The sequence below is a fragment of the Gymnoscopelus braueri genome (assembly GCF_963280865.1).
Source record: "Gymnoscopelus braueri genome assembly, chromosome: 23".
Classification (NCBI taxonomy): Eukaryota; Metazoa; Chordata; class Actinopteri; order Myctophiformes; family Myctophidae; genus Gymnoscopelus; species Gymnoscopelus braueri.
In genome coordinates, this window is record NC_137625.1 from 33,641,904 (window position 1) to 33,655,057 (window position 13,154).

The following is a 13,154-nucleotide window of genomic DNA, read 5'->3' on the forward strand; positions in this document are numbered from 1 at the left end:
TCAACGTCTGCACTTGACTCTTTGTTTGGATCAAAAATACTGTAGACAAATACATAATTATTTAATATGATGAGATGAGTCAGTGTCAGTGAAAACTCAAGGACAGAGACGTTGGTGTGGGTGGAGGAGACAGACGGACGGACGGACGGACGGACGGACGGACGGACGGACGGACGGACGGACGGACGGACGGACGGACGGACGGACGGACGGACGGAGGGACGGACGGACGGACGGACTGACGGGGAGCTTACTCATCACTATGGTCAGAAGAGTTGTACTCTTGCAAGTTTAAAACGAGTAATGCATTGACATCTTGAGTTGGATAAAGCAGTGGTTCTCAAACTTTTTCAAGTCAAGGACTCCCAAATTGATATGCATTTGGCCGCGGACCCCCCAATCTGAAAAGGTTTTGTGCCAGGGACCCCCCATGAAGACAGGATTTGTGTTAAAAGAATGCAAAACTGTAGGTATTTATCAAATATTTTCAGAAATATACAAGCTCGCAGAGCGGCATGAAGTGACACGCTGTGAGCTTGTAGATCTGCTATTTTTTGAATAGCCAACGTATGAATGGTTAAAGTGGTTAAAATGATTGTGATGCAATATTATGTACATTTACATAATATTGTAAATATAAGGCCCTATAGTCAAATATTTTCCTTAGGGCATGCTCTAACAGGGTGGACGACAACCTAAAAATATTGCGCGGAGAGACGCCGTACTAGTTGTCACGCATCTGCATTTGACAGGAAGTAATTAAGATTGGACTTTTTGACAACTTTGACATAAAAATATATGTATCTATTTATTTATTTCCTTTGTTTTAAACGTTTGCCATCTATTGTTAATTATATCTCCATTATGACCATGGAAAATATGCTCTAAAAGTGTGAAAAACATTTTCATTGCATTAAGTCTTTATCATTAGAGCAGGTTAACTCTTAAATCTCGCCTGATATCGAACGCTTGTTTCAAATGTGCCGCTGCATGATGCATGCATGTGATCTCAAATAGTTCATCTCGTTTTGACATCTGTCATCAGTTCATGTCTAAAGTACACAATACAATCCTCAAGTGTTCATTTAACACTGAGATCATACAAATGTAACCAAATGGACCCATAAGGGTCCATGTTGTTACAACTGTAACACTGAAGATTCTACTGTGTATAGTCTCTAGACTGGGTTCAACTTGTTGTTGCAGTTTTCCAATCCGGTCTAGAGCAGATATAAGTTTGCATCATCACATGACTGAGAACCACTGATGTAGGCTCTCTCTTCTTTTTGGGACGTGTGGAAAACTCACTATAGGGCCGTGTGGTCCAGTTGGTCCACCTTCTCCTTGATTACCCTAAACATAAATAAATAGAGGTTTTATTTCATATCAGAAACAAGTCCTAAACATAAATAAATAGAGGTTTTATTTCATATTAGAAATAAAAAGAGGTTTAATTTCATATCAGAAACAAGTCCTAAAGATAAATGAATAGAGGTTTTATTTCATATTAGAAATAAATAGAGGTGTAGTTATTTCATATTAGAAATAAATAAAGGTGTTATTCATATTAGAAACAAGTCCAAATGTATCCAACATTAACTCAAACATCAGGTCAACTAATAATTCATGAAACCGCCCAAATAACGCAATTCCCTCGCTTTCCTCATCTACCAATTAAACAGTCCCATTCATTATATGGTGAATCTTTTAAGCTTAATGAAAGCAAGAGGGAGCAATTAAGGACTGAACTCACCATGTCGCCCTGATCGCCTTTCAGCCCCTTCTTCCCCTGCAAGTGAAATACAAACAAGCACTGAATCTGAATCCTTGATAAAACATTAATATGCAGCTGATGGTGGGCTGTGAGTGTGGCTCAGCATAAAGCTGAGTTGAGTCCAACTCATTTGCATGTTGCCTGAGGTTGTGGGAGAAGTACTCCCATATTCTATAAATTATTATTATTAAAATATATGTATTTATATAATTTGGTTCTCACTCCTTTTGGGAGCATTTGTCACCTTAAGTGAGTTACGGTGTGATTTTTATTTTTAAATTCTTTTTCCACAGAACCAGGAGATAACATGCATACAAACTGACTCAATAACGCCACGTGCCAAATGTGAAAGTGCTTTATAACCCAGAGAGAAGTTAGTTGGAATGAGTATATCTGAGGCTTGATTTAGGCTCAAACCTTTTGAAAAACGTTTGAGGGACATACACAATATGATATTAAATATTACATTTTTTTTAAATGCATGGTGCCTTTAAGTACTGTACTTAATTCATTCACTGCCATTCACTAAATAGCCCAAAAAGCCCACACTGCCAGCGATTTTTTATTTTGAGAGAGGTCAAAAGACGTCATTGGTGGTGTGGGCACTCGATTTACAGCCGTCAAAAGTATGTATTATTACCACTTTATTAGCCACTTCAGCTCTATATACATTTCGGCCATTGAAAATAGCCGACAAGCTCACAATGCGTCATGATGCGACGCATTGTGAGCTTGTAGATCTGCTATTTAAAAAAGATTTGTATAAATTTGAAAACTTGAAACGGGACATTCGGCATAATGAGTACTTTTACTTTTGGTACATTAAGTACATTTTGATTACTTTTGTACTTTTTCTCAAGTACATTTTGAATTCCGGACTTTTACTTGTAAAATAGATTTTCTAATGGGAAAAGAAAATTGAGTACTTTTCCCACCACTGTTAGCGGTTAAGTGTCTTGCTCAGGGACACTTCGACAACGTAGACTGGTGGTCGAGACAACCTTCTGTTTCCCAGGTGGCCTCTGTACCCATTCAGCCTGCCTATGGGCGTATTGGGTTTGTTTATGGTTATGTCTGAGTCATATAGTGACGTGGCTGTGGTCCTGCCTATACTGTATATGGCCGTATTGGGTTTGTTTAGGGTTATAGTGACGCCCGCCCGGCCGCCCATTAGCCAATTTTAATATAGGATACAGTAGTTAAGTAAAGGTACGTTAGTTACCCTCTATCTGTACTGCTTGTTGTGTTTAATAATCAAATTCATACCCGAGGTCCGATGACTCCTTGGACTCCCTGATCTCCAGCCTCCCCCTCAGAAAATAAAAAGGATAAATAGTGTTTTATGAAAACAGTTACAGCAATAAAACATACTCTCTCGCCATGCCTTTCAGCCTGGCGGAGACAATAATTATGTAAATTAAGTTCATGAAGATTATATATTTCGATAAAACATAATGGGGACATGGAGGTTTTTGGGGATCTTCAAATAGAATGGCACCTTTGGTCCCACAGGTCCAGTAAAGCCGATATTTCCCTGCAAAACAAAAGTTCAAACATTGAAGGTTACAACTTGCTGGTTATTTTGTACATTGAGGCCTATACTGTACATTGTCAGTTAAATTAACAATGACAAATCTCCATAATTATTATTATTATTATTATTTTTCGTAAATTAACGCCCTACTTGATCATACTACAGCGTCACACAAAAGCATAACAGTAGCAGATCTACAAGCTCGAAACGCGGCACGAAGTAACATTTTTGGACATGAGGTTTCCACCCGACAGAGACGATATGTAATTATTATTCACATTGACGTGTGAATAATAATAATAAACTAGAGTTGAAAGTTGTATTTAGGAAAGATATAACAGTACCTGTTCTCCTTTCTCTCCACGAGGTCCTTGGACACCCTGAATACCAATTCCTTCTTCCCCCTGGACATCAGAGAGACCAATTATGTATTGTTATTAACATGCATACTACGAGAGTGTCCGCCCTGAGACTGGGAGATCGGGGTTCGATCCCCGGTCGGGTCATACCAAAGACTCTAAAAATGGTACCCAAAGCCTCCCTGCTTGGCACTCAGCATCATGAGTTGGATTGGGGTAAGTCCCTGCGACGTACTAGCGTCATGTCCAGGGGGTATACTTGTACATCAAGCTGCCTCACGCTAAGGAAACAAGAGATAGGCTCCTGCCCTATGTACCTCAGGGCTCGGCAAGGCTTACTATATATATATACTACGGTCATAATGTGTAGCATTCATTTTAGGAACAATAAGCCACTCCGACATAACTAGTTCACCGGAAGCGCCATGAAGGACGGCCGCATTCGTACATGCTCCGTAACATCGCAACGTTTTTCCATCTTTTTAGTATTTTTTAGCCTTCTCTTTTTTCCCTACACCGTCGCGTGTCTAAGGAGTTATGACAGACAAGCACTTATGGACATTAGCACAGCGATTACACACAGAATTCCGGACTTTTTTGCAGAAAACCTTCCACTCGGCTGGGTGGGGGGTGGGGTCCCCTTTGTTCCGGCTGGATCAACAACAACAAACCCCCGACGAAAAAGACCGTGGCGAAGAGGCACTAGAGCGGGTCTTCTCGTAAGAACAACAAAACGTGGATATAAACCTGCACTGCCTTCAATCCTGCTAGCGAACGTTAGATCTCTGTGTGAATCAAGAACAGTGACCACTATGGACGACTTACTGGCGCGCGTTAAATACAACGCAGAGACGAGGAGGACTTGTATTGTTGTGCTAACAGAGACGTGGCTAACGGAGTTAGCATCTGATTCTTCTATCACTCCTCCTGGCTTCACCGCGTATAGGAAGGACAGAGATCCTGTACTGAGCGGTAAGCAACGTGGGGGGGGAGTTTGTGCCTTGATCAACAACAACTGGTGCAAAGATGTTAAAATCCTAGACAGTCACTGCTCACCAGACCTTGAACTCTTAATCATAGCCTGCCGTCCTTTCTACCTACCACGCGACTTCAGCATCGTGATTGTAGCCGTTGTTTACATTCATCCTGGAGCTAATAAGGACACAGCTATGAGGGAATTACACCAGGCGATCAGTGCACAAGAAAATCACCACCCGGACTGCGCAGTCATCTGCCTAGGCGACTTCAACCGGACAGACTTAAAAAAGGTCTTTCCCAAATTCCACCAGCATGTCGCCTGCAGTACCCGTGGTGACAATATTCTTGACCACTGCTACACGCCCTTCAAGGATGGATACAAAGCTCTCCGCCGCCCACCGCTAGGAAGCTCTGACCACGACGCCATCCAGCTGCTACCTGCCTACAAACAGAGGCTAAAAAGGGAGCCGGTCGTTGAGAAGGAAATCCGAATCTGGTCTGAGGACACAGACGCTATGCTACAATCCTGCTTCTACCAGACTGACTGGGGGATGTTTAAGAACGCCGCTGGGAATAACATCAACGAACTCTCAGACTCAGTCACTGGCTTTATCAGCAAGTGCATAGATGACATAGTCCCAAAAAAGACAGTTCGGATCTATCCCAATCAGAAACCATGGATGGACAGCGGAGTACGTGCACATCTGCATGAACGGGACGCTGGTTTCAAATCTGGCGACGTGGAAACGCGCAACACGACGCGCGCGGCCCTAAACAGCGCCATCAGGAAGGCGAAAAAGGCCTACACAAAAAAGATGCAAGACAAACTCAGCAGTGGCGACATCAGGAGCACATGGCAGGCAGTACACACCTTGACAGACTGCAAAACAAGAACCAGAAGCGAGGTGAACCCGCCTGCCTCCCTCCCCAACGAACTGAACACTTTCTACGGCCGGTTTGAGATCAGCTCCAACCGCGGCAGCCAAGCGGGGCCATCAGCAGCACCAGCAGAGGAGAACCCTCCTCTAACCATCTCGGAGAGAGAAGTGCGTACAGCCTTCACACGGGTCAACATCCACAAGGCAGCCGGACCTGATGGGATTCCAGGCCGGGTCCTTAAGACATGTGCAGACCAGCTGGCGGGTGTCTTCGCTGACATCTTTAACCTCTCCCTCTCCCTGGCTGTGGTCCCTGCAGGGTTCAAAATGTCAACCATTGTGCCCATTCCCAAAAAGGCCAAAGTGACATGCCTGAACGACTGGAGACCTGTTGCTCTCACCCCGATCGTCAGCAAGTGTTTCGAGAAACTGGTGAGGGAATACATCAGCTCCACGCTACCTGCCTCGCTGGATCCGTGGCAGTATGCATACCGCAAAAACAGATCCACCGACGACGCTATTGCCATGGCTCTCCACACCGTCCTCTCGCACATGGACAACAAGCTGCTGAAGGACAAATATGTACGTATGCTGTTCGTGGACTACAGCTCAGCATTCAACACCATTGTCCCAGCAATACTTGACAAAAAGCTCAGACACCTAGGGCTACACCCAAGCATGTGCGACTGGATACAGGACTTCTTGTCCAACCGACATCAGGTGGTGAGAATGGGCAGCATCACATCCGACCCCCTGACCCTCAACACCGGAGCACCCCAGGGATGCGTGCTGAGCCCTCTCCTCTACTCCCTGTACACGTATGACTGCATAGCCACACATGTCTCCAACACCATCATAAAGTACGCGGACGACACGACAGTGATAGGCCGAATCGTCAACAACGACGAGTCTGACTACAGAGAGGAGATCAAATCACTGGCACACTGGTGCCGTGAGAACAACCTCTCTCTTAACGTCGACAAGACCAAAGAACTGATCGTGGACTTCAGGAGGCCGCGGAGAGACCATGCGCCCATCCTCATCGACGGTGCTGCAGTGGAAAGGGTCAGCGAGTTCAAGTTCCTCGGAGTACACATCGAGGAGGACCTCAAATGGGAGACGCACTCCACACACGTGAGGAAAAAGGCTCAGCAGCGACTGTACTGGCTCCGCCGCCTGAAGAAGCTCGGAGTAGGACGTCGCATCCTCAGGCTGTACTACAACAGTTCTGTTGAAGGCATCCTAACAGGCTGTGTCACGGCCTGGTACGGGAACTGCACTGCCCGAGAAAAGGTCAGCCTACAACGAGTAGTGCGATCGGCAGAGCGGATAATGGGAATCGAGCTCCCAGCGCTCCAGGAACTGTACAAAAAGCGGTGCGTGGTCAAAGCCAAGCGCATCATCAAGGACAAGCACCACCCAAGTCATAGACTGTTCAACCCCCTACAACGACCGCGACCGGGCAAGGGGCTCTACCGCAGTATCAAGAGTTCCACCACCAGATTTTGGTGTAGTTTCAATCCAGCCGCTGTCAGAATGCTGAATGGGGCATAAGCCTGGATGAGTTCAGCAGCCTGACAGCAGGCGGCGCAGACTTTTCTGGCTCTTCCTGAACACACCTGTGGATTATACCAGGGACAATGACTTGGACTTTAGCCCCCCCTCGGACACACCTGTGGACTACACCAGGTACAAATGACTTTTTGTTGCACTCCCTCATGGAGCTACATGCGGATTATACTAGGGTCAGTCCACTCTAGGTGGACACGCACTGACCTTTTGCACCTTAATCCCTTGTATAACGCACTGACTTTTTTTGGGTCTTTTTATTGTGCTCCTCTTCCTCTAAGCACCTTAACGTCCTTTGTCTATCATGCACAGTATAAGTATAACATGCACAGTACAATACATTGCTGCTACGCTCAGGCACCTTAGTTTAGTTTTTTAGTTTTTATTATCTCAGGTAATTTGTAAATATGTAGATAACTTGTCTGGCCTTCTGTTGCTCTCTTGTTTTTGATCTCCTTCCCACCTGCCCCCCACCCTCTTCTTCTCCCCCCCCCCCTCTTCTTTCTATGGAAACTAACGTTGCGATGGGAACGATGTACAAAAAAGAATTTCACCCACTTTTTTACCTTGTAAACCTGTGATGTGACAATAAAACTGATTCTGATTCTGATTCTGATTCTGATTCTAGTGTGTGGGTTCCTTTGAAAAGTCTAGTTTAAGTCCCTGGAAAGATTGGTTCAGGAATAAAATTCAACCGTCCATGACTTTGTAAGTGATGTTCAGGTAGATTTCGTAATGTTTAAGTTGAAATGTTATCAAACAGTATTTCAAAAATGAAATTAAAACAATCTAATCATTTCCATAAATAGATTACCAAAAAAAACACGTTTAAGAAGTAGTGAAAATAGCAGATCTACAATCTTGCAACGTGGCGCGAAAAGACACACTGTGAGCTTGTACAGTAGATCTGCTCTGGCAGACTCTGGTTAATAAAACTCTGTCTTACCTTTCCTCCCTGTTGACCTGGTAATCCAGGTACCCCATCTATGCCAATGGGGCCTGGTAACCCTGCAATGCCCTGTGTGTGTGTGTGTGTGTGTGTGTGTGTGTGTGTGTGTGTGTGTGTGTGTGTGTGTGTGTGTGTGTGTGTGTGTGTGTGTGTGTGTGTGTGTGTGTGTGTGTGTGTGTGTGTGTGTGTGTGTGTGTGTGTGTGAGTGAGTGAGTGAGTGAGTGAGTGAGTGAGTGAGTGAGTGAGTGAGTGAGTGAGTGAGTGAGTGAGTGAGTGAGTGAGTGAGTGAGTGAGTGTGTGTGTGATTGAGAGAGAGCAGGTGAGAATACATTAGTGCAAAATACGTTAATATTGCATCAAAATCAGTTTAGCCACTTTACACCTATATGCATCAGCCATTTTGGAAGAGCCGATCTACAAGCTCACAACACCTCACGATGCAAGTTGTTGTGAGCTTGTAGATCTGCTATTTAAAAAAATCTGGAGGGAAAAAAGTGGCACATTTTGAATATTTGTGAAACATTTCAACAGCACATATCTTGGTGATGGTGGACAATTGACATGAAGATTGTAACATTAAATAACATTGGCTGCGACAAAAGATATTTGTCTCAGCTACATTTTATGCATATTGGTCTTAAAGCAGCATTCTACTGGGTGTTTCACACTTTCTTGGCCATTCTAGAGATTTCATACAAAACCAAAACGGGATAGAGACACTTACATCTTTTCCTTCTTCACCCGTGTCACCTTTTAAGCCCTGTTTTCCACGCAAACCCTTTGAGACACAAATGAATAGTTAACATACCATCCATGGTGGCCATATTCACATGGCGGCCATTTTGCTCTTATGCATGAGGTAAGCTGTATGATGTAAGGGCAAACATGTGAATATGGTCAATAAGAAAGTAAAAACAAACGCGGATGACGTCATTTAAATGAATTTAGAGGCTTCAAGGATGCACAATGATCCTTATTAAGAATTTGATTCTATCACGCATGTTTTCATTGGACTACCGTAGTTTGTATTCTTTTGTGAACATGCATCCTCGACTGTGATCCAGTTCCCAACAGTGGTGGAAAGTAACAATGTTTAGGTACTTTTACTTTACTGGAGTGTTTCCAATTTTCTGTACTTTTACTTCTACTCCACTACATCTCAGAGACAAACATTGTACTTTTACTCCACTACAATATTTTTTGTATATTACATTACATTTTAACTATTAGTTACTAGTTACTTTGTAGATTTTGTATATAGATTTAAAAGCCGATCTACAAGCTCACAATGTGTCGCGATACGACGCATTGTAAGCTTGTAGATCTACTATTTTCAAAATATTTTTATACATTTGAAAACTTGTGAAATGGGACCTTCTGCATAATGAGTACTTTCTACTTTTGGTATTTTAAGTACATTTTGATACCAATACTTTTGTACTTTTACTCAACTACATTTAGAATTCTGGACTTTTACTTGTAATGGAGTATTTCAGTGCAGTATTGATACTTTTCTTAAGTAGAACAAAATAGTACTTTTTCCACCACTGGTTTCTAAGTTTTCATTTTTTACTCCCAGTTGGTTGAACAAGCAAGCAGTCAGTTCCTCCCTTCCCCCACATGAACCGTTATCTCAGATGTAGTTGCGTATGCCCAGACGATCTGAGGTCTCGCATTACTGATATGTCTGGTTACAGTTCATTTTCAAATGTATACATCCTCAATATCTCAAACAACTTCTAGCACCATTCTGTACCAACTACCAGCATTATTTTTTCTACAAATCATTTGGTAAGAAAGCCATTATGTTTAAAGCCCCCTCTGATTGGAACAATTTACCGGCAAATATTCGATTCAAATCATCTTTTAATCTGTTCAAAAGTGCACTGTCTTCTTATTATATGATTTCCTGTACATGAACATGACTATTACACTATTACACACATCAGGGTTGGTTATAAATGAAATGTGGGTCTGTTGGCACTGGTTTTCTCCACCGTCCGAGCCCATTCATTAGAATTATACATTTCCCCAGACCTATCAGTAGACACCTCTGATTGGCTAGCTACGCGATCTCAGATGTGAAGAAACCTGATACTTACTTTAATGCCCACCTCACCAGCTTCCCCCTACAAAACAATGACAATACAGATTTAAATTATTTTGTGTTTTATTTAAAGCAGCGCTATGTAACTTTTTTTAACAACTACCGGTATATAGCATATATTATGTCCCACACAATTATAATGTTACATGTTTAAGCAATAACAATCATCCTTTCATAAATGTATAAACTCAAGGGGGTCCCTGCTAGGGGCTTGACTGTTACTACTGTAAATGTATACATAGGGGAGACAATGAGTTTCATCCTGGCTTTTGCCAAGTCACCAAGGCAGCACTGCCAATCACAGCGCGTCCTCGCCGGACATGGTTGCAGAGACTCTTGGGTAATGAAGTCAAAGACGATGGCTGCCATGTTATTTGTGCCCAAACTACATAGTGCTGCTTTAACCTTGATTTGGCCAGGTTTGTCTATGTTTTGAGAAAGTTAAAGTCACAGAATAGCCAATGAGCTCAGACTTTTCAGAACATCATCCAAATATCAGAGATGGGGGAAAAGGGGGTTCACACATGCAGAATACTTAACCACTTAAATTATAGTAAGAAAGGCCATTCATTTATGGAAAAAAAAGAAAACCTAAAAAGATGAAATATGGAGATACAAGGTTGCTGCCTAACAGCAATGTTATGAGAGTATTAAGAGAAGACAGAGGACAAGTTTGCTCTACCTTAACAGAAGCCCCTGGAGATCCTGGAGGCCCTGGCTGACCAGGCAGGCCTGGAGGTCCATCCCCCCCTGGGATACCTGGTGGCCCATGGGGACCCTGTGACGGAAATACAATAAGTTGTGTATAAACTACATTAAACTACATAAGTCAAACTATGTAAAAAGTCACTCTGGATAAGAGCGAAATGCCTAAATTGTAAAAGAAAAAAGTTTATATTGTACAGTGCCTGGAGCTGCATTCTATGTAGGAGAGGTTCAACACAAATACAGTTTATTGTTATTAAAGTATCTGTTTTTGTTACAGTTAATTTGATGACTCACTGAAGATCCTGGTTCTCCTTTTCGTCCTGGGATGTAGCCTGCGTCTGGTCCTGCTATAACGTAACCAGGCTCCCCCTAGTGGTGAAGACACGCACACGTTCACCAGTGATGGAAAGTTAATTACAAAGATGATCACAACAGGTTGGCCTGGCTATTGCAGATACAAATGATTAATTATCAAAGAAGCACAGTAGGTTAGACAGCCTTACAGGCAGATAAATGCGAACATGACGTCCTGCAACAAATCATTGAGTCATTTCAAAATTTGCGATGACAACAGCAGACAAAGTTAACAACTAATGTTCCAACATGTGCAATCAAAAGCCCACGTCCCCCCCCCCCGTTGATTAATAGTCCACTACAGCATGAGTCAATGGGGCTTGCACTTGAATATGATTATTATTTCATAGTAGTTCAAACAATAAAGTTAACCCATTCAATCCGGGAACGCATACTGTGACATTTTAGATTTTTAGCCATTATTTTATACCTAGCTATTAAAAAATAGCTAGGCGCTCATAGCGTGGCACCGAGTGCCGCGCTATGAGCTTGTAGATCTGCTATTATTTTTTTTTATCGTGAACATTTGTGCAAATCTTATTATGTATATATTTTTTAAGCGAACATTTTTAACTTAAATCTTTGCTTTTGGAAGACATTCTACAATGTCTTCTACATCCTATGTACATCCTCCATGTTATGTCTTTTTTCATGTCAAGGACCCCCAAAATTATGTATTTGTCCGCGGACACCCCCCCCTTCTCAAAATATTTAGTTCCAGGAACCCCCAGAAGCAAAGATTTTAGTTAACAGTGTATATATATTTTAGAAGATTTGCACTCATTTTCAAGATCTTTTTCCTCAAAAATAGCAGATCTACAAGCTCATAGCGCGGCACTCGGTGCCGCGCTATGAGCTTGTAGATCTGCTATTTTTGAATAGCCAAAGAAATCTACCATGACACGGTATGCGTTCCCGGATTGAATGGGTTAAATCCTCTCAAATGCTAGGAGACATGGATTTCTTTGGGTGACTAATTTTGTTTGAGGTGTTGAGGGCGTGAATTGCCCACTTCTCCACCCCAGTAATCTTTTGTTAAAGCAATGAGCGATTAATCACCGTGGCTCTAAACAGACAGGCGCGCTATGAGCTTGTAGATCTGCCATTTTAAAATGTGCTATTTTAAAATCTTGAACATTTGTGCAAATCTTTGAATATATATATATATCTTTTTTCTAAACAATATTTTTTACTAAAATCTTTGCTTCTGGAGGTCCCTGGAACAAAATATTTTACAAATGTTTGCTTAAAAAAAATAGATATATTCAAAGATTCGCACATATCTTCACGATTTTTCAAAAATAGCCAAAGTATAAAATAATGGTTAAAGTGGTTAAAATTAAAAAAATGACAGATGCTTTCCCCGTCTTAATGGGTTAAACAGAGATCTCGGGTTATTATTATAATTTTTCGGTCCGTCTTTCAGCAGGGCTCAACTGGGTGGGCAGCTGCCCGCGTTGCCCAGTGCTGGCTACGCTTTCCGCTACATCTCAGAGACCCCCACTCCCCATCCCCAACCCCCAAGTTGTAAGTAAACGTAATGAAACATACCCTCTCTCCTCTCTGGCCCTTTGAACCAGTGCTTCCAGGACGACCCTGTCAACACAAAACATAATTCAGTTAAGAACCATCATGTCATGAAGTGGAACTGGAAGTGTCAAGATGTTCACCTCATTCTCACAAAATAGCTTGAGAGGAACCACGGGATTCAAGTTAAATATCAGCAAAGTCCCCCTTTAATTTATGACAGGGGTCATCAACAGGGGGTCCAGGACCCCTAGGGGGTCCTCAGAGTTACTACAGTTACCGCCAAATCTTTGTGTGATAGGAACTTTTTTCTCTTTATTTTACATTAACCACTTGAACCCTATAGCATCCCTATTCTGAGGGGAACATTAGCCGAAAATCTGCAAGCTCACGCGAGGCGTGGTGAGCTTGTAGATC

General features: G+C 42.5%; 1 protein-coding gene across 1 annotated transcript in view; it reads right to left on the minus strand.

Moving 5' to 3' along the window:
• The window catches only part of col7a1l (collagen type VII alpha 1-like), a 161,194-nt gene that overhangs the window by 86,879 nt on the left and 61,161 nt on the right, over positions 1-13,154 (minus strand). The window contains exons 32-42 of the mRNA XM_080421195.1: positions 12,762-12,806; positions 11,151-11,225; positions 10,831-10,926; positions 10,144-10,170; positions 8,766-8,819; positions 8,039-8,110; positions 3,653-3,712; positions 3,273-3,308; positions 3,041-3,085; positions 1,754-1,789; positions 1,309-1,353 (exon numbers count right to left, since the gene is read on the minus strand). Of these exons, the coding sequence (XP_080277321.1) occupies positions 1,309-1,353; positions 1,754-1,789; positions 3,041-3,085; positions 3,273-3,308; positions 3,653-3,712; positions 8,039-8,110; positions 8,766-8,819; positions 10,144-10,170; positions 10,831-10,926; positions 11,151-11,225; positions 12,762-12,806 (591 nt within the window). The remainder of the gene's footprint in view (positions 1-1,308; positions 1,354-1,753; positions 1,790-3,040; positions 3,086-3,272; positions 3,309-3,652; positions 3,713-8,038; positions 8,111-8,765; positions 8,820-10,143; positions 10,171-10,830; positions 10,927-11,150; positions 11,226-12,761; positions 12,807-13,154) is intronic.